At 44.9% G+C, this 22,061-nt stretch overlaps 1 protein-coding gene across 1 annotated transcript in view; it reads left to right on the top strand.

The window, feature by feature from the left end:
* Positions 1 to 22,061, top strand: part of LOC147701798 (sacsin-like) — a 234,503-nt gene that overhangs the window by 108,661 nt on the left and 103,781 nt on the right. The window contains exon 5 of the mRNA XM_086930424.1: positions 20,730 to 20,876. Coding sequence (XP_086786550.1) covers positions 20,730 to 20,876 — 147 coding nt within the window. The remainder of the gene's footprint in view (positions 1 to 20,729; positions 20,877 to 22,061) is intronic.

Below are 22,061 nucleotides of genomic sequence, written 5' to 3'. Positions count from 1 at the left end.
GGGGCAGGGACGCATTTCGAGCAATGCCGGCTCCTAGCGTGTGAGGCCTGGGATCCGGTGACGCGAGGCTCGTTGCCTAGGGCCTGGAACTGCTGGGATGTTTTGTGCTGGGGAAGGCCCCCGGGGGCTGAACTGACTTGTGGCCGCCGGCATCGAGCTCCCAAGGACTAGTCATCTTTATGGGTGAACCCGCCGGTGGTTTCTGTATTTGGCTGGTGCACACAAGGTGAAGATCTGTCAGGTGAGGCTCACCAGCTGCGCCTGATGGATGATGCGGTCACCTCTGCGGGCCCCCTGGCCATATCTACTGAGGGTGCTGGACTCTGGAGCAGGCATATGCAGTGAGGCTTGGACATTCGTCTTTACGCCCTTGGGGCATCTTCAGGGACCAAGCCGGACTGTGGCTGCTGCCGATTGAGACTTGGGGGAGCACCGTCCTTGTTGGGTGCCCAGCGCCCCCTGCAGAATCATGTCGTACCGCATTCAGAGGTGAGGAGGAGCTGAGGGTTCGACCCGTAGGGATCTTCTTGGTTGCATGAAGGCTCCTGCAGGTCTCCTCGCACGGCTTTGAGGCGGTGCAGCCAGCGGCTGGGTGGAGCTCCTGGGCTGCTGCAGCTGCTGGGTGGCCCAGTCCAGCACGAGGTCGGTCTATTTAGAGTGGGGAGTGGCGTCTCCCGGTGCAAGTCCCCTTGCTCAGTTTCAGCATTGATTGTTTTGGAGGGGTCCTTGTATGCTTGGTGCACGGGGCGTGTGACGCACCGGAGCGGGTGACCAGTGGAGAGCCTGTGCATGAAGTTTTTGCCCACGGCCTCTGGCATCTAGAGATCAGCACCGGGGGTGACCCGCACCTGACTTGTGGAGGGTTGAAGCAGCCCGGTGCCCCCTCACAATGAGACTTTGGACATGACGAAACCGAAGGGGGCCCCTGCCGACGAATAAACTCGACAAGTACGGTGTGCCGCGCCAACTGGCGTCCGAGGACGGGACGACTGGGGAGAAGTCGGCCGGAGAGGAGCCGTCCCTTGGTTCTATCATGTCGGCAATCCAAGCTTTGGGGACTACTTTGGAGACCAAAATCGATAAATTCACTATTGAAATGAACTTGAGGAGGGCGGATATGAGGAAAACCGCAGAGAGGGTCCCGGCGACCGAGGAGAATGCGGGGGAACTCCAGTCTGCGACACGCAAACCAGAGGAGCGTGTGTAGAAATTTACGCATCAACACACACTGATGGCACAGGAACTGGACGTTCAAAAAGGGAGAGCTTGTCCTACAAATATTAGGGTGGTGGGGGTGCCTGAAGGGGAGGAAGGCGCCAGTATAGATTTATTTATTGAGGACCTTATTTTGAACCACCTTAAGCCTAAGAGACTGTCCAACCTCTTTACAGTGGAGAGAGTGCACAGGGCCCCGATCCCTAAGCCGAAGCCTGGGGTGCCTCCTCGGACAATCATTGTGTTTGTTCTTAGTTTAAGGGATTGGGATGCCATCTTGCAGGCAGCTCGGATGAGTGGAGACCTCCCGTTCTAGAATTCAACAGTTCGGTCTTCTCGGATTTCATGTTGAGAGTACAGCAGGCGAGGTGCACGTTTGTTGGGGTGAAACGAGACCTGCGAGAGAAGGGGGTGAAGTACATGATGCTCTTCCCGGCCAAGCTCAAGGTCCCGGACAAAATAAGACCCTGTTCCTCACATCGCCTGAGGAGGTTCAACAATGGCTGGATGCGGGCTCTCATCGGTCGCACCGATGGTGCACTGAGGGGGACTGGCATGGAAGTCACTTTTGTGCGCTTGAGTCCCCGCCTTGATGCCGAGAAGGAGGAAGGTCGGCGTCCAGATCCAGAAGTTCCCGGTCAGGAAGCCCTGAGAGAGATGCAAGCTCTCCCGGGAAGTAAGGGACAGGACTCATGGTCGTGAACTGCTGTTTAAACTTGGTGGAGTTTGAGGTACTGTCTTGAATGTCTAATATCTTTGCACCTGTTCCAGCACAGTAGACACTTACGGGCACAGCCTGGGGAGAGATTCTTGTGCTGCACTGTGGCGAACTGCTGCTTAAATTTGGTGGTGCTCAAGGAACTCGCTTGCTGGGCCAATAGTTTGGCTCCTGTTCCTGCACACTAGACATTTGGGGGCACGTCCTGAGGAGACATTGTTTTGTATGTTCTGGCTTCATACTAGGGAAGGAGCGGATTTGGGGGCACCGGAGGGGGCGCTACTGTGTGGTGGTGCCATACAGCCCTATCTTAGTTTCTTGTTCTCTGGAGCGACAGGCGCTCTGCTATTTGGGATGTGGGTAGTTTTGCACCTACGAGGCAGGGTTGTAGGGTTTGGGGACATTATAATTTTCCATGTGGAGGAGGTTGAAAACGCCATGTGGGACTTGCAGTCTGGGAAAGCGGCAAGCCCGAATGGGCTCCCCACTGAGCTGTATAAATGTGTCGCGAGCAAGCTGCTGGCTCCCTACATGCTTGACATGTTTAAGGAAGCGTTTGAAATGGGGCAACTCCCAGATGACATGTGAACGGCCACTATTGTTATACTCCTTAAAAAGGGGTAGCCGCATGACCTTTGCAGCTCCTACAGGCTCATCTCCCTCCTTAATTTCGAGGCCAAGGTTCCAGCCAAAATTATCGTGAATCAGCTTGACCCGATTTTGCAATCTCGGATTTACCCAGATCAATCATGCTTTATGCCCCATAGGAGCACAAGGCTCAACTTACGACGTTTAAATGGGGTCATGTACATGACCCGAAGGCAGCCCGAAGTTCCTACCGCTCTTCTTTTGTTGGATGCGAGGATGGAGTTCGACAGCATCGGGTAGCCGTATCTCTATGTTGTCCTGGAGAAGGTAGGCATTGGCCCACAGCTTCAAAGGAGGATCCGGTTGCTATGCACTGGCCCGATGGCCCGTGTTAGGATCAACGGGGTCCTCTCACCATCATTTGCACTGCAAAGAGGGATGCGCCAGGGGTGTCCTCTGTCCCTGATGCTATTTGCAATGGCTCTGGAGCCCTTGGCGGCATAGATCAGGAAGGACCCGTGGTGAGGGGGATTGATCTAGGGTGGCCTGGGAAGAGCGCATCATGTTGTATGCGGACGATATCCTATTGTACGCACATCGGCCGCCTCAAACTTTTCATCTACTCATTCATATAATAGGTTCTTTTGGCTCCTATTCTGGATACCACATTAATTAGGACAAGTCCCTGATTTTCTCACTAGCTGGGGACCCGCCAGTCTTAACGTCGGCGTGCTCGGAGATCGTGCTGCAGGACAAATTTAAGTACTTGGGCATATGGATAACCAAGTCTGAGGCGGAGTTTACAAAATTGAATCTGCAGGCTCAACTCTCTCAGTTACGGGAGGATGCGATGCATTGGCGAGGGCTCCCCATCTCTTTAATGGGGTGGGAAGTTCTCTTCAAGATGATGGCCCTTCCGCGCTTACTGTACACTATCCAAAACACTCCCCATCGCATTCAGGACTTCTTCTTTAGGAAAATATACTCAGAACTAAGCCAGTTGCTACAGGGGCCAGCCCCAGGATTGCACTCAAGAAACTGTAGAAAGGGATGTATGAGGGGGAGCTGGCAGTCCTGGACCTTAAGAAATATTTTTGGGCTGCTCATCTCATAAACGTAAATGGGTGGGTCTTCTCCCCACTGGACGAGCCGGCTTACAGGGTGGACAGATTGGTCTTGGGTGAGCGCAGCTATTTGGCGGAGTTGTACCGCAGGGATAGCGGTTCCACACATCTGCCACCACACACTAGAACGGTCATAGATATCTGGCATGCTGCCACTAAGATGACTGGGTGGGAGGGGAAGCTCACGGAACTGACCCTGCTCTAAGAAGGGGACTTCCTGAGGGAGGTGCCCAGACTGCAGGGCTTTCGGAAATGGAGCCTTATAGGTATCGATTTTCTTGGGGACGTCTGGTAAGGTGGCAAAATGATTAGATTCGATAACCTGAGGGAGGGCTTTAAAATGGTGGTAGGTGAATTTCTTTGCTATAGACAATTACGTTTGGCACTTCATTCCCAAAGGCAGAAAGGAGCGGGCTCCGAGAATATTCACCCTTAGAGGATAGGCTCCTCTTGGACCCAATGATTCAGAAGGCGGTGTCCCTTACGTACAAGAAATTGGTAAACAATACCCCAGATTGCCTGGGTCCCCTGCTGGAGGCCTGGGATTCAGATTTCGACCTGTTGGAGGATGATGATTGGTCGGAGGCACTGCAGTGTCCCCAGGAAATAACTAGTAGGGCGCGCTTCCGAGTGTTCCAGCTCCTCTTCCTCCACAGATCCTATGCCTCGAGAATGGTGCAGGCCCGGATTAATGGAGATGGCTCAGATATATGTGCCAGGGGATGTGGTAAGAGGGGGTCGTTTTTTCATATTCTATGGTCATGCCCCAGGATTCAGAGGTATTGGAGGGGTGTCACCCGTGCGATGGAGGCTCTGGTGGGCTCACATGTTCCATCGAAGCCTAGGTGTCATATTCTTGCCGTCACAAGGGGGAGACCACGTGGCCAAAGTGGGCAAAGTTATGGTTGGCATTGATGGGAGGGGTCGCAAAAAGGAACATTACATGCACATGGGGGGCAGTGGAACCTCCGACTGTGGCCGCTTGGAACCGTGATTTGGACTGGTGTCATGGGGTTCCCGCAAATGGGAGATGATAAGGGGGCCGTGTTCATTTAACAGGGGTCTGTGATGTGGCTCAAGTTTGGTTCTGCCTGGGTCTTCTGCCAGGGTCTAGAGACAAACTTCAATGGGTGGTGGGCGGCTTGTCTACAGCATGTATGTGTATTGTGTATCATAAGGCGTGATATGGCCATGTCTGGCGATTGCCTTATTTTTATATCCTTGAAATGCTTAATTCTGAAGCTTGTTTCTGATTTAATAAAAAGAATTCTTTAAAAAAAAAATCTATGCCTCCCACCAATGTAACCACCATGGCAGGCGACCGCATACACCTACAGTCTATTAGCACAAATTAAATGCTTACGCCTGCCCTTAAGTACCCGGATATACATCATCCAAGTTAAGATGCAAGGTGGACGTTTCCGGTGCCTATATCTACAGTCTCTTGTAACTAAGTAAGTGAGAACTCCTTTTCAGTTAACTGCGATCTTCTACTCCATGTACTATTACAGTAAGTTCTACCAAGACCACCGGCCTAAACCCGTATTCTACGGGGAATAATTTAAAAAATCTCTTCTCTTTGCCTTACCATGTTTAAAAATATCATTTAAGATTTTATTAATCTCTGCAGAGAATCTGATAACTCTTAAAGTAACCAGACACACATTGAGCCCATTCGACGAGCAGCAACGAGTCATATACGTGTACACTGCAGATATGTTTTGTCCAACAATATAATTTCAAGAATTAACAAGAAATGGAATCAACATACAAGGATGGTAATGTACCCTAACACATATGGCCTACCAGTAGCACACTTACAAATAGTGCTCCATGACAAGCATGCATTTTAAAAATACCTACATATAACCTCACAGTATTCGATTAATGCCGAAACGGCGGTATCATGCCCTATTATAACATGTTTCCCCCAATACATCATCCTTGAGAACACACATGCCCCACACTGTGAGTTCTAAACACTTTCAGCATAAACTACTACTCAGTTTGTTATCGCCTCTAAATATGAGAGTGCTTTGCATGTCAAAAAGACAGAAAAATAAGTCATAACCGCTAACGGTGACTTCTTAACCAGATTTGCTATACCATTTGCTCTCACTGGTTTAGGGTACACCTAAGGTGAATTACACATCGGGCTTTAAACTGAGTCAACCATTGATAGAATAATATTTTGTTGAATGTTTTCATATATTTATTTCCTTTTGTTTTTCTTAGGTTATAGGCAACAATATGCTTGTAATAAAAACCCGTACATGCATGCACTTACTCAGTTACCTATTTAGCATCTATAAGAAAGGGATCTGATCTACAAATTCCTGATGAAAGCCACCCAACCAAAGACAGCACCTATGGCTGAAACATGTAGACCATATCACTAGGTGTTAAGGACTAGTAGTTCATCGACACACATCTCTGTTTTCAACCTTACTGCTGTTCCAATTCACATTAAAGTCACTTTCACCGGTATAGGAGGTCTTTTTATCCCTTTTCATAGATTCCACCAATATCTTCATCCAGATAATCTGGCTCCTATTGGAGGTGTTACTTACTTGAGAAACTCAAAACCCAAGTAAGAGACTCGATGATGAGGCTGGCCACTATATCACTCCAGTGGAGATTATATACACTGCTGGTTGTAAATAGTGGTTGAGGGTTTCCGAGACAATCCTTGTGAGACTCTGGCATTCAAGATTGATGAGGTTCACTCTCTTTTTGATTTATTCAGCACTACATATGGAAATGGAGTGAACTGCTACTATATCCCCTCTTTTAATTAATAAGTCTCTCTGTTACAGGCATATGCCCTCAGTGGTTTCCTGCACAGTGGCAATGAGGATTCCCTAATTTGTAAGGGGTTATGACTTCATGCTGTAGTGTAGTTCCTAGTTTCCCACTAGGCCCTGCGCATTGGAATAACATAAACAGTAGTATCGACGTGGAACTGCTTATATTCCAGGCCTCCACTGACTATGCTAAACTTAATTGGGTTGTGTTACCAACTAGCTCAGAGGTCACTGGAAACTTTCTTCTCTGCATAGGAAGTGATCAGCTTCCTTGGCACAGACAAGAAGGGATTCAGTTTTCCAACAACCGTGCAACATGACAACTTTGCTCCTCAGATCAAGAGTCGATCTCTAGGGTCGTGTGAAACAATAGACATAGATTTCACTCAGTCAGTCTAGTGCAGTTTACTTTCACGATATGTAGAGAATAGAGAGACGGGCGTGTATCAATAAAGGGTTAACATTTATTGAACAGTCTTTCTTCTCGTACAAGAGAAATGTATTGCCACAATTGCAATAATTGTTATTATAAAAAGTACGTACAGTAAGATAAGTATTGCGAAATAGAACTGTAAAAGCATTGATATGGTTTCTTAGCCATACAATGGTTTAAAAGTAATAAAACATATATACAGTCATATATACATTAGGCTAACATTCTCAACTGGTGCTTCTAACTAAGCCTACCCCAGTGTGCCTGACCTAAGCCTAACACGTGAAAGGGGGAGTAAGTAAGTAGCTTTACGTTAAGTTGGTTTTGCCAAGGTTTGTTTCAAGAATTCTCGTCTAAGGGTTTAGTCAACACCATACCTCTGAATAGAATGATGGAGGATTGGTATCTCCTTCAGGGGTCTCTCTCGATATCCCAGTCACCCGCGAGGGTAAACCGGAAGCGCCGTGGCTGGATTTCTCTGCACGAGAAAGGCAGCAGCTTCTCTCAGCGCGTCGAGGAAGGAGGGGTGACAGCGTCCGCGGGCAGCTGGAATCGGCTGGATGTCTTCGCAGAGGACGGCTGTTCAGCTCCTTAAGCGTACTGCACCATAGTTCGCGCTGTAGCGGCGATAATGGTAATCAGCAGCTTCACCACCACAGGATAGCAGGCTGCAGCGACAGAGTGCTAGTTTTTACCAACACAGGGTCATGCAGGCAGCCAGCATCAGCAACAGTAGCTTGCAGCTCACAGCTCATACAACAGGCATTGCTTAAGGCAACGTTGGTAATATTTATACCTGACAGGTGCCGGGTTTGACGCAAGTTTGCTGGACATAAGACGTCAATTAAAGATGTCACTAGGAAGTGACAGTTATCAGTTGCTCATTAGAGTTCCATTACTAATCAAAACATAGCAAGCGGGGATTTCCAGGTTTGCTAAGTTTTTATCTTGTTGAAGAACTCGGAGTGTTATCTAGGAATATCAGATAGTGACTGCTGCACTGTCATTGCACTAATTGGTCGCAAAGGAAGTAGCAGAGAGTCATGCTGGAATGTGGCTCTGTTCGTGTGAGGCCAGAGATGACTTTTCAGAAAATCGCACTTGAACGGTTATGCCAATATAGGGAATAAATGGATTTATAGCCGAATAGGGGCATAAGGTCACAGTATCGATCAGGAACCTAGATAAGCACGCAACACCCACTCCACGTTTTCATGTCCATCAAAATTACTAAAACTAAAGCAATTAGATGCATGTGTAACATTGCCCACCCCAAAATACATAAATGCATTCGAAATAGGCGTACTTGTAATACATGGAATTTAGGTACTGTACGTTTTTTAAAGCATAGTAATCATTCAAAAAATTATTGCATATGAAATCAATGAACGATTATGCATAAAGAATTACACATGAAGTATCTCTGACAGAAGAAATGCGAGATAAATCATCACATAAAAATGCATTGTAATAGCATGTGTGCTAGAGGCTGGTGTAATATTGTTATGTCTCTAGATGTGTTTAGAAATAGAAGTGTGAAGCTTCTGTTCTCTAAGAATAGTTTTTACGTTAAGCAAAGAATTGTTCGTGCCAAAAAGAGAGGGTCAATATTTAAAAAAAATTGTCCAATTCAAAGAAAAATAGATTTCCAAAGCACTTGGCAGTTTTTGTTGATCAAAACTGAAGGCCGAATTCAGAGTTCATGGGAACGCTGTGTGTCGGAAAGCTTCTCAAAAGTTATTGTTTCTCTGTGGGTGAGAACATCGTATCAGACAGGCTCTCAAAGAATTGGTCTACAAATTCAGGTGATAGTTCAACCAAATTAGATAGCGCTGTAACTTGGCAGGTGTGAGAATGATTGCTGTCATCGAAGGCAGGACCAGCAATGCTCACAGAACGTTGTACCTGGATGATGTTGCTTTTGTCACTCGCTCCACTGTTATCACTTGGCTGTAGTACAGGAGTCTCCACAAATGCTGTCATCAGGATTGGTAGCCGCTGGGGACAACACAATGCGTGAGCCGTTATTGGACTGAGCAAAGTATCGACGTCCATTGGTACTGCTGATGGAAGTGAAAGACAGATGTCCAACACGCATTCATCGCCGCAAAGCATACACCGTAGCACAGGTAAAATGCAATTTTGCCATATCGGTCTGAATGAAAGGAACCAGGTCATGTTTAGATCTCTCAGCCTGGCCAATCCAAGGACGTTAGTTATCCTGTCCCGGTAGCGCATTGCTAGGATTGTCTCTTCCATTCCCATGGGAGCTATGTCTGAGCCGAGGCTTGCCATAACGTAGCAGGAGGGTCAAAAATAGAATCCCTGCAACGAGTCCCAAAAATAGTGGTATGCCGCCAAAAATGGAGTGCACAAAATTAGGAAAGATTCCCAAAATTGCCTGGAAGGGTGTTAGCAGTCCCGTAAAGACTGTCTTAAATATGCCTGGGATGCTTGTTGCACTAGACATGTTAAGGAGTTGGCTGAACATTTCTACGAAATGCACGGGGCAATTTGTTGATAAAAGGTCATGAACCTCAGTAGCCGTCCTTGCGACTAGAAGATCATACGTCTCTTTAGATGACGTTATAGGCACTGGTGTCTGTAAAAGTACAGATTTCATTTTGCTTAATGTATCAATTCGTATAGAATAGAGATTCAGACGAGGCCAGATGGGAGTCACTATGTCTGGAGGCCCGCTCGGAAACAATGCTTGCATACAACATTTGACCATGGACGTTACTTGTACTAGATAACTTTTCCCGGGCGCGAGGCCACAACACCTGTGATCCGTTCTAAGAATGTAACTCCCGTTCGCGAGTTGCATAAAGAAGGGCTCTATCTGAGTTGCAGGTGTGACTAGCTGGTGGCATGAAAGGTTGTTTGAATTTCCATCACATGCTCCGTGTAAATTAATACCCTGACACAAAAGTATACCGCTTAGTGAGTGTTTACAGTTGTCACCACTAAGAAATACATTTTTGTCGCTGTCACTATAGCAAGAATGAGTGTATGGTAATTTCCATATAGATTTAACATATCCTTTACCCAATTGTTCATATTGGCCAGCAGGTATGTACTCAAGGCATTTATGAAATCGGAAAGTTGTTATCGGAATTGTGATAATTCCGTGTATTATCCATTCAATGACAGGACTCTCTGACATTGTCAATGATAATCTCTCGAGTTTTTCGATGCTCAGGATTGTATAGTCTTCTCCTTTCTGTGCCAAACTGATCTGTTTATCAGTAAGGTTAAAACTGGAAAATAATGACGTCGTGTTGATTAAACGCCAAGGCACATAGCCTGAACGAAGATTTTGCAGCGTCCAGCCTAATTCTATAATAGAGCGTAATTGAGACTGGCCATGTTGTAACATTAGCAAATCTCTGTCTATCACATCAAAGGCAGAGGATACAATATTGTCCAAAGAATATATTCTGGAAGACAGAGTCATTAACCCATTGTCTACTACAGAAAGTGATTTCTCCAAATTAATACGATCAATTTCTCGTATTTTTTCAGCAGTTTCAATTTGCTTTACTTTCCAAGCCTCGTTGTAAGCAGCATAGATACTGGTCGCTATGAAACGCTTTTGACGCTGTTTGCGTGGTCCAAGAATGAAATCGCGCAAATCAGCACCATCTTTTAGTAAAGACAAGTGTTGCTTAATTTCAGCCAGTGTGGACGTAGTTAGCCATTCTAGGCAGAGTTTCCCTACACTGTATGTTGTTATAATCACTGGATGTTGTCTCTGGGAGTATCTAGGGTCTAATCTGGTCATTTTTAACCCCTGTGTTTTATTCAGGAATCTATCTTGACAGCTATTTGTGTCTGTAGGCCAGATTAACCACTTTTTCCAATCAGGATGTGTTCTGTTGAAATGTAAAATTTGTGACACGTCTAACTCAATATCAGCTGTTGCATTTTCTGGTATTGGCTTTGGAATAGACGGTGCTTTAAGGTCTTTGATCTTAGCTAGGCCAAGACAAGATGTTTGGTGTACAGTGTCATTTAAAAATAACATTTGTTCTGGTATCATGCAGGTTCTAAATAGTGCTTCTATGCCTTGCACCTGCCAATCTTTTGTACCCCAAATTGTTTTCGTTTCAATATTATTTTTCCAATAATCAAAACCAAATGTCATCATTTTGTCATAAAATGCTTCTGAATATATCAATTTAGAATTTGTCAGCATTGTTTTCATACCTGTTTTATCTAACAGTTTGTAATAAAACGTTTCTGCATTACTTGTGTTAAACCCTGAGAAGTATTTGAATTTCTCAAAAAATGCTTTAGAACTGCTTTTAGGTGGTGTAGCACAATGTTCCTATTGATTATACATAAAAACATTTCTAGGCTGTGCAGATTTATGCAAGTAATGATCCCCATAGTGGGTATAACAGAATAACTGCTCATAACTAGATGAACCTTGTAAATAATCATGATCTGGGAATCTAGCTGACATTACTAAATCAGACATCATGTCATTAATACTGTTAAAGTCCCAATCATCAGAGAATGTACTTGGTGTCACAAAGTCACTTAAGGAAACCTTTAGTTGATGAGGATACTTCAGGATTTCGACCGGACCATAGATCTCATAGTCTGTTTTCTCCCATACTACCCCACCAGGTATTGGAATTGCTGTGACATTTACTGTTGACAGTTCTCTTTTCTTCACGTGGGATGATCTGTGTGGTTTCAGGACTAGGTTGATGTTCTGACTTGCTGTGTCCATTGTAATATATTTTCCTTCAATGAATTTTCCCAAACACAGTACCATGATGAGCCAAAGCAGGAGGAAAAATACACCTAGACCGAACCAGAACTCTAGCCAAGGGGAAATTAGGTAGATTTCCTTTAGTTGATGAAAGAGTTCCGTTGCTTTTTCTTTAAAAGACTTTTTTGTTTCATTCAGTTCCTGTAAAACAGCCAAACGGTCTTTTACATCAAACTGCGTTGTTTCTTCTTGTACCACTGACATCTGACTATCGAGGTCCTGAACGTTCATTCTAATTCCGAACAATAGTTCGTATGGGCTGAAACCTTTTAGAGAATTTCTTGGCATGTTGTTAAGACTAGTCTGGACACTTATTAAATGTTTGACCCACCCAGCGCCTGAACCTAATACCTTCGCTGTTATAGATTGCTTTATGTCCCGGTTTTTTCTTTCTACCACACTATTCCCTTCGGGGTGCGACGGACAAGAATACCGCAACCCAATTCCCATGCTGGCCATGGCCTCCTTATAGGCTCGAGAGCTGAAAGCAGGACCCTGGTCAGAATGGAACGTGGTAATTGCGTATGTGCCGATAAAGACTCGCAAATCTTTTATAACCGTTCTAGCGTCAGCCGAGCGCTGGGGCCACATCCATATGAACCTCGTACAGGAGTCCACTGCTACCATGATATATCTATAGTTACCGTCCCTTTGTAGGGGACCACAGTGGTCCAGGTAAACGCATGCAAATGGTTTATCCGAGATGAGAAGGGGTGTCTGCGCTGGTCGTTTCACTGTTGATACTTTTATCCTTTGGCATATGTCGCATTCTAATACATACTTTTTAGTTTGTATTCTCAAGCGAGGCCACCAATATCTCTGTTTTAATAGTGATACTGTTGCGGAAACGCCAGCGTGTGCAGAAGCAAGCCCTTCGTGTGCCGCTTTGATCAGTTCTAGTCTGTGTTCCCTGTTTGGAATTACTCTATCCCCCACTCCAGGGATTCGAGCAAAAGGAACATTATTTGTATCCGTTAAGTACAAGTATTTTTTAGGAAAGCCTTTTGGGAGTGTTTTCTTATCATTTTTTACTGACGTACTGACAGCTTGTAGAATATCGCTGTCTATTTTTGTTTGTGACCGAGTTATCGCAGCTACGGAAGCCGTTTGCACAGCTGCTTTCGCGGCTTCATCAGCCAATGAATTCCCTGCAACGTGAACGCCATCACGTTGATGACTCAGTGTATGTATCACGTGAGTCTTTTGTAGTTCTTTCTGTAAAAGCACTACCTGTTCCCAAAGCATTTTATGCTTTATTGTGCCACCTTTTGCATCTTTGAAACCATTTTCCACCCAATTCTGCAAGTATTCATTATAAGATTGTACGCAATAAAAAGAATCGCACACTATTAGTGTGGGGAATTCGCGATCGGTATTTTCTAGCGCCATCTTAAATGCTACTAATTCAGCTCGTTGAGCCGAGCAATCTCCTAGAGATTGTGTTTTAGTGACCAATGGTCTAAATTTTCCTTTGTGCCAGCGACCTTTAACAATCGCGCACGCAGCACTGTAAGCTTGCTTACCCCCAACTGCGGGTTGTGCTGATCCGTCAGTATATATAATACTTCCGTATTCTTCGAGAGGCAGGATTTCAATTGGCAGAGGACATTCGTATTCATATTGTAAAAATTCCTGTGTTTTTAAGTTAGGATCAAATTCGTAAACTACGTCTGTTGCAGCAAGAGAATTAACCCACTGAATCCATCTCGGATGCAAAGCTTTAGCATTAGGAATGCTTGCTTTAGTTACCGCTTCTAAAGCCGGTATGGGTGTTACGATTATTATTCGTTTACCTTGTGCTAGGGGCCTTTCTTTCGCTACAGCAGTCTGAACCGCAGTTAGAATTTTCTCCGTTGAACTGAATTTTATTTCAGCCTTTGTGTACAAATGTGATTTGTAAGCTATTGGTACCTTTTCTCCCTCATTAGAGGTCAGGTACGTGAATCCGCATCTTCCTGGGATGACTCGGATTACAAGATCACGTGTGTTGTCACGTGTATCTAATTTTGTTTTTGCTAACATGTCTGTTTGCAGTGATCTCAAAATTTCTGTGTGTTTTTGAGTCCAATTGATTTGTTTTAAATCAGGTTTAATTAGTTCGTAGAGTGGTTTAACCCTCTCTGCGTAATTTAGAATGTAAGTTCTTCCGAAATTCAGAAAACCTAGTATTGATTGTAAATTCTTCAGCGTTTTTGGAGCTTGGAGTACAGCGCACTTCTCTAAGAAGTTGTCCGCTAGGCTTTTCCCTTCACTTGATAATTCGTACCCTAAAAACAGTACTGTCAGATGGGCAATTCGGGACTTTTTAAAGTTGAATTTGTAACCCTCTGCTGCGAACCCAAGTATAATGGTGTTCACTCTTTTCAAGTGAGTATCCAAGTCGTCGTCTGTGAGATAAATATCATCTACGTAAGACAATGCTTCATCATCATAGATTTGTAGTAACTCTGTTACCCTAGCTGAGAATAGTCCTGGGCTGTTCTTGAACCCCTGTGGGAGTCGACAGAATTTTTTCTGCGACCCAAATGCTGAGAAAGCGGTCAAATATCTGCTTTCCGGTGCAATGTTTTGACAAAAGAAACCATTAGAAATGTCTAATGTTGTTTTGTATTTTTTCCTAACTATGTTATTCATTAGGGCTGCACTATGCGAGTTTTGTACTGCAAAGGTTTTGCAACATGTATTAAGATGTCTGTAGTCCAAAACTAGACGATATGAATTGTCTGGCTTGGAGACAGGAAACAAAGGATTGTTCATTTGAGAGGTGCATGTTTCAATCACCCCCTGGTATTCAAGTTGATCTAAGATCTCCCTGACCTGTTTTTTAGCTTCTTGCTTTATGGGATACTGCCGTTGGGCAGTTGGTTCACTTTTTAGTTGGATTTTGTGAGGCGGTGAATCCTCATCCCATCCTACATGATTTTTATATAATGCAGGTGCCTGGGCTACTGCCCATTTCCTTGCATATGTGTATTTTTTGTGAATCGGTATGTGATTCGAGAAGGCAGGCATAATCACTTCTTCGCCACGAGGGCACTCCCTGACAAACTCTGGGGGCCAATCTTTTTCAGCTAACAGAATATCATAGCCTTTTGAGAGCTTATCCCAAAATAGACCCTTAATTTTCCTAGTCTTATCACCCTCTATACGCAATGTTATTTCGTATATTTTATGGGGCTCGCTAAGTCTGGCGTCGGCAGTTTCAACCTGAATGTATTCATTCGTGTCCACTGTCTCCAGATGACTCATCAAGATCTTGCGCGCTATACTGATTTCTGCTGCACTGTCCAACATTGTCAATGCCCACTCCCCGTTTTTCAACTGTGTCCTCAGTATTCTCGGCATGGTTGATTACTCTAATACTGGCTACCTTCTTTTTCTGAAATTGAGATTTCTTATTTTGAGCAGGTTCCTTGTCTTTGGACTTGGTGTGCTCTCCTGGGTCTGACCGTCCTCTTCTTTCCGAATTCTGTGGAAAAGATCGAGAGGGACGTGTATCAATACTTTGATATCTATCAGGTTTTTTCAGATTATCCCTATTTCTAAGGTTATATCTTTTCTCAGAGGGCTCCCTCTGGGGAGACTGGCGTTCTTGAGTCGGAGTTCTTTCCCTCCGTCGAGGAGACCTTCCTCTGGACTGGAAAACTTTTTCCTTGGGAGTGGATTGTTTATTTCCATCCCAGCTCTTTTTAGGAGTGTTTGAATTATTTTTAATAAATAATTTTTCAGGATTTTCGAGCAGTTGGGGCTTTACCGGTTTCCCACCCAAGCTGTCTCTACCTAATTCTTCATAGCATTTTTCTATGATTTTTGCTAGCTCAACAGGATCTTTTATATCTGTTTCCCTCAACTTCTGGCAAATCGCCACAGATGCTGCTTCTCCCTTTATGTTGGCTAATAATATAGCCGTGACCTGCTTGAAATCTTTCAGTAATTTCATACCTAGATTTAAACCGGGCTCTGGACCGAATTCATTTTGAATCTGTTTTAGCACTTCTGGTATTACCGCCATAGACGGAACACCGTGTGTTTTTGTGTAAATGGAAGCAAAGACTGTACCCCAAGTGTCACAGTCCTCCACGTGTGGTGCGATTCCCATAGGAAGGCAGATGGTCAAGATTCTGTGTTTCTCAATAGGGGTAGTATCAGGAAATACTGCCTCTATTTGAGTGATTTTCTGTGCTAACCAGAAAGGAATTTGTTCCCGTTTTACGGGTGTTTTACCAAGACATGACTGTATGTTCTGTGGTGTAATTTTATTTGTGTTCCCCTGATGAGGGGTCAGCTGTGGTGTATTAACAGCTGGCTGGACTGTTGCAGTCCGCATTACATATTGGACTAATTGCCTATGTATTTTTATTAGTGTTTTGAGCTGTGCTAACAGCTCTTCCTTAGACATTTTTGCAATGTCAGGATGTGGTGTGTAGCTGGCTAGAACCGGCCACGTGGCTCCTGGTCTACCTAGTGGACCGAGCCTAGTTATGTGATCATTATGTTTTAGGGCGCCATTAAACCAGAGCAGGTGCTCTTGAAATTTAAGTGGAATTTCAATCTCCTCGAAAGGAGCGTACTCTTCCGGAGGTTTCTCTATTTTGTAATTGTGAAACTCTTGTGTTATAGCGTTTACCGCTGGAAAGTTTATCCATGAATAGAATACCTCTGTCTGCCGATATTCGTGAGCCTCTATCACGAAAATTACTGTACCACCTTGAGGTGTCAGTCCGTTTTCTATAAGTTTTAAAGCTATAGATCTTCTTAACTGGACCGGGATGATAATAGCACCCGGGTCTGTGTATTCGGGACCTTGCTGAGTCGCATCTGCTGCGGCCCCAGTGGTGCCGTTGTTTTCTACTGACATTGTATAAATGCAGTTTTTGCAGAGTAGGTCTCCAAGGAGACAAAGATTAGGTGCACAATATTTTGGAACACTGTATCCTTCAACGTTGAATAAACCAGAGCTTTACATAGGAATCTCTTCCTACTAAGGTCGGGCGGATTTTAACCTTTCACCCACTCCAGACGTCTATTGGAGTATTTACGGGAGAAAGGGGTGTGAAATATGCACGACTGAGTTACTCTACCGTCTTGCGTTAGTTTATCGCCTTACCAAACGGTTGGGCGCCATGTAGTGTAGTTCCTAGTTTCCCACTAGGCCCTGCGCATTGGAATAACATAAACAGTAGTATCGACGTGGAACTGCTTATATTCCAGGCCTCTACTGACTATGCTAAACTTAATTGGGTTGTGTTACCAACTAGCTCAGAGGTCACTGGAAACTTTCTTCTCTGCATAGGAAGTGATCAGCTTCCTTGGCACAGACAAGAAGGGATTCAGTTTTCCAACAACCGTGCAACATGACAACTTTGCTCCTCAGATCAAGAGTCGATCTCTAGGGTCGTGTGAAACAATAGACATAGATTTCACTCAGTCAGTCTAGTGCAGTTTACTTTCACGAGATGTAGAGAATAGAGAGACGGGCGTGTATCAATAAAGGGTTAACATTTATTGAACAGTCTTTCTTCTCGTACAAGAGAAATGTATTGCCACAATTGCAATAATTGTTATTATAAAAAGTACGTACAGTAAGATAAGTATTGCGAAATAGAACTGTAAAAGCATTGATATGGTTTCTTAGCCATACAATGGTTTAAAAGTAATAAAACATATATACAGTCATATATACATTAGGCTAACATACTCAACTGGTGCTTCTAACTAAGCCTACCCCAGTGTGCCTGACCTAAGCCTAACACGTGAAAGGGGGAGTAAGTAAGTAGCTTTAAGTTAAGTTGGTTTTGCCAAGGTTTGTTTCAAGAATTCTCGTCTAAGGGTTTAGTCAACACCATACCTCTGAATAGAATGATGGAGGATTGGTATCTCCTTCAGGGGTCTCTCTCGATATCCCAGTCACCCGCGAGGGTAAACCGGAAGCGCCGTGGCTGGATTTCTCTGCACGAGAAAGGCAGCGGCTTCTCTCAGCGCGTCGAGGAAGGAGGGGTGACAGCGTCCGCGGGCAGCTGGAATCGGCTGGATGTCTTCGCAGAGGACGGCTGTTCAGCTCCTTAAGCGTACTGCACCATAGGATAGCAGGCTGCAGCGACAGAGTGCTAGTTTTTACCAACACAGGGTCATGCAGGCAGCCAGCAGCAGCAACAGTAGCTTGCAGCTCACAGCTCATACAACAGGCATTGCTTAAGGCAACGTTGGTAATATTTATACCTGACAGGTGCCGGGTTTGACGCAAGTTTGCTGGACATAAGACGTCAATTAAAGATGTCACTAGGAAGTGACAGTTATCAGTTGCTCATTAGAGTTCCATTACTAATCAAAACATAGCAAGCGGGGATTTCCAGGTTTGCTAAGTTTTTATCTTGTTGAAGAACTCGGAGTGTTATCTAGGAATATCAGATAGTGACTGCTGCACTGTCATTGCACTAATTGGTCGCAAAGGAAGTAGCAGAGAGTCATGCTGGAATGTGGCTCTGTTCGTGTGAGGCCAGAGATGACTTTTCAGAAAATCGCACTTGAACGGTTATGCCAATATAGGGAATAAATGGATTTATAGCCGAATAGGGGCATAAGGTCACAGTATCGATCAGGAACCTAGATAAGCACGCAGCAATGCAAATGAGGGAACACCCTGTTGAAACAGCGGCCACTGGAACAATGTTCACATTTATTAAAGCAGGCTAATATCACAGAAGGGGGCAATGGCCCTCTTCTGCAATATCAAACTTCAGTCAATAGAAGGCACAGTGTAGAAAGTAGCCTTTGCACAGTAGATGGACTTTACTTGATGCCCCCCTATTTGTTCTCAGGTAAGTCACAGTGCACACAAGTGTCCTGTCCTTATTATAATATTCTACACTTGAAAAGCCCTAGGGGTCTAGTATGATGGAGGGAGGACAATGTCCGCCTGGCACTGTAACGGTCAACAGGACCGACCGCAAGAGGTGCGCGGGCTTGCTGTGCCTTACAAGATGCGACCGCAATCATGGCGGTCGCATCCTGTATATTACACATTGTGGCGGGCGGTGCTGTATTCAGCACCCGCCACAATGTTAAACAGCCATGTTGTGCATTTGCGTGCACAACGTGACAGGTACCGCGATGTGCCTGTCACGTTATGCATGCAAATGCAGGGGGGTACCGTAGGTACCCTCCATGTGCTCCCCCACGTCCCCCAACATCCCGGGGTCCCGCAATGAGCCACCAACTGTGATCACCGCATGCCTTTCTGTGGCGGCAATGCCGCCATGGAAAGGCTGCTTCCCACCTGCATTATAATATGGATGGCGGTGTCTTGCAGATACCGCCACTATATCAGGTCCCTTTTCCGCCCAGTCACCTGTGTAACTGGCGGAAAACAGTGGACGGTCTTTCCGTCTGTCGGGGTCCCCCCATCCTAATATGGTGGGGGAAATGGGTGGCGGGCGGGGAATAATGGCGGGCGTATTGCCACTACCATACGGGCGGTGGCGATCCGCCCGACATGATAATCGACCCCCTAGTCTTTAAAGATTATGTAATGTTTGATGTGCAAGTTAAGTTACTTACGCCCAACATGTCACCTTACCTCAAGCTGAAAGCACTTAAAATTGAAATTAGGTTAACCGAAACAAAGGGTTAACCTGATAGTTGGTAAAATTATGCAATAAAATACTTTTAGGGTGTAGGCATAGCTTGTAGGTGAGAGCACTACTCTCCAGTCTGCCTTGGATTGGTTGAGCGTCTTCCAGAGCTGGGGATCCAGCACCCTCCAGAGCTGGGGATCCAGCACCCTGAGAAATCATCTAGTCTGATGTAGTAGAAAAGCTAATGTGTCACACAATCTGAAAATTAGGAGTCATAGTGCGGGGCCAACTCTGTATGATGTGTGGACACTTTGTTCAATATTTTATTATTATTATTATTATTAAATCGGTTTTGTACAGCGCCCGGTTACCCTAGAGCATCCCAGCGCTTTGCCACCAGCAAGTGTCAGAAATAGCGAGGACAGAGAAGATTAGCAGAAGAGGAGAGTTTTAAGTTTTTTTTGAAAGCGCAGAAGACATGGTTCCGCGCGTAAACATAGGGGGAGGGCATTCCAGAGGGTGGCAACGTTGACTGAGAATCTCCTTCCTCCTGATCGGGCCTTTTTCACCCTAGGGACAACAGTCAGGTGTTGCTGGTCTGAGCGTAAAGTTCTGCTCGCTTTATACGGGATCACCATCTTCTGAAGGACGGGGGGTCCTTTGCCTTGCAAGATTTTGTGTGCAAGGCATAGGGATTTAAATTTCACTCTTTCCCGTATTGGCAGCCAGTGTAGTGCCCTCAGTGCTGGTTTAGCAGAACGAGACATGGGGATGTTGTAGAGCATTCGTGCTGCCGCATTCTGAACTTGTTGGAGTCTGTTCAGAGTGCTCTCAGGGGCCCGAGGTAGATCGCATTGCTGAAGTCTAACCTAAACATAATCAGGCCCTGGATCAGGAGCTTTCTAGATAGAAAAGGGATGAGTGGTAATACCTTACGTACCGATCTGAGGAGACCAAAACAGACACCCGCTAGTTTGGAGGCCTGGGTTCTGAGGGAGAGATCTCGTTCCATCCAAATGCCCAGGCTCTTGATCTCATCCTTGGGTTTACTCTAGTGGGACCACTTGAGGGCTTTCATGATGGGATTTCGGTGTGTTTGTTTCTTCATGTTAGAACACCACCCGGCCTGTCTTTGTGCTCTTTGAAGCATACCTATGAATTTTAGGGACACCTGCCTAGATACTGATGTATTGGTCCTGGCAGCCCAGGCCTAATGACTTGGGCATGTCAAAAAGTGGTTGTTTTAAGGAGTGGGAATAGGTTTCAGAGCATGAGCTGTTGGACAAGAATTACTTTGGCCTTGGAGTTTATCGGGTGGAGTCTATCTAATAATACATCTTGCTTTTTAACTTTTTTTTGTAAAGGCTTTAGGCTGCTTGAGGGATTTGTGCTACTGCTACTGATGGTAGGAGACTTCACTGTTGTAAAAATCTCTGTCTGTTACATCATCTGTAGTCAATATTGACAATCCTCTCTATACCCCTGTTCAGGTCCTGCTCTGCTGGCATATAACAATGCAACTTTCTCCGAGGATGACTGGGCTGGAATCCAGAGCACAGGGAACAGTCTCAAACTTAAAGACCCCAATACTGTGGGGCGGTTCGGCCTGGGTTTCAACTCGGTCTATCACATCACAGGTAAGACTTTATCTAGAAGCACATAACATGAAGAGACATTCCATGGTAACATACATGGTGTATTACTGGACTATTCTCTCGTAATGTATATAATCACAATGCAATGATTGATAGGTGGTTCTCCGTAAATATGTCACAACTGCTCCTTAGAACCTTGTGTCACTGGGTTTACAAAATATTACAAAAAAGATATATACATGATGAGAGGTGATGGGAGAACTATTGACAACATAAATGTCTCCTGTATTTACATTTTAAAGCAGACAGTCATATAGAGGGCTGCTTATTGAAATAATTCAAAATAGAAAGCATAGGTCTGAAGGGGAATGCGTGTATTTCATTAATGGCTTGGTGTGCCAGGCAAGTCTTGAATTTTGTAGTGTGTTAAGGAACCTTAAGAAACTTTTGCGAAAATGATGCAGAATCGCAGTCCTTTTCATCAAGCCATAGATTCCCCTAATACATCAAGATTTTACACTAATTTGGCTGTGAACATATTGTATTGGCTTATAGCACCCCATTTCCATAGATGCTCACCATCTGCCACAAATTACAACTGTTATATCCAGAACAACATCATAACAGGCATGCCCACAGTATAACATTAATTTGCACTAATATTCCAGGGCCATCATTATGTTGGGAGTGAGCTTTATCATAAGCTGATAAAATTGCAATAATTACCACCATTATGAGTGGGTCAGCATTATATCACAGGGTCATCATCATGCCACTGATTCCACAAAAAGTCATTATCCTGAGCAGCCCTGGTGTGTGCTTTTACACCTCTAAAGTTACTATTGAAATAAGAGCCACACAGTACCAGAGGTCAAGTTTTCCAATTCAGCCTCGCAGCTGACAGCCTGGAGTCAAGATGCTGGCTGTAATCTGCTCTTACTTTGTAGACCATCTGTTCGAGGAATATGAGCTGCCGATTGTACACTTTTGCATAGATCGCCATCTGGTGTTGGGCTCGGATGTTTGCATGTTGTTTTTGTCTTCGAAGAAGTCCTTGTAATCATGAGGTTGGTGACTCTTCCTTCGGTGGACAATTTGCATGGGCATCGGCTCCATTGTGTTAGATTGTTTTTTTCCGCCATTGGGTTCGGATGTGACTTGCTGCGCTCCAGGTCGGTGTCGTTATCGAACCCCCTTTTGATGCGTAATCACAGCTATCCGACCGTA

Source organism: Lissotriton vulgaris, chromosome 7 (genome assembly GCF_964263255.1).
Source record: "Lissotriton vulgaris chromosome 7, aLisVul1.2, whole genome shotgun sequence".
Taxonomy (NCBI): domain Eukaryota; kingdom Metazoa; phylum Chordata; class Amphibia; order Caudata; family Salamandridae; genus Lissotriton; species Lissotriton vulgaris.
This window is presented reverse-complemented; position numbering and strand designations above follow the sequence as displayed.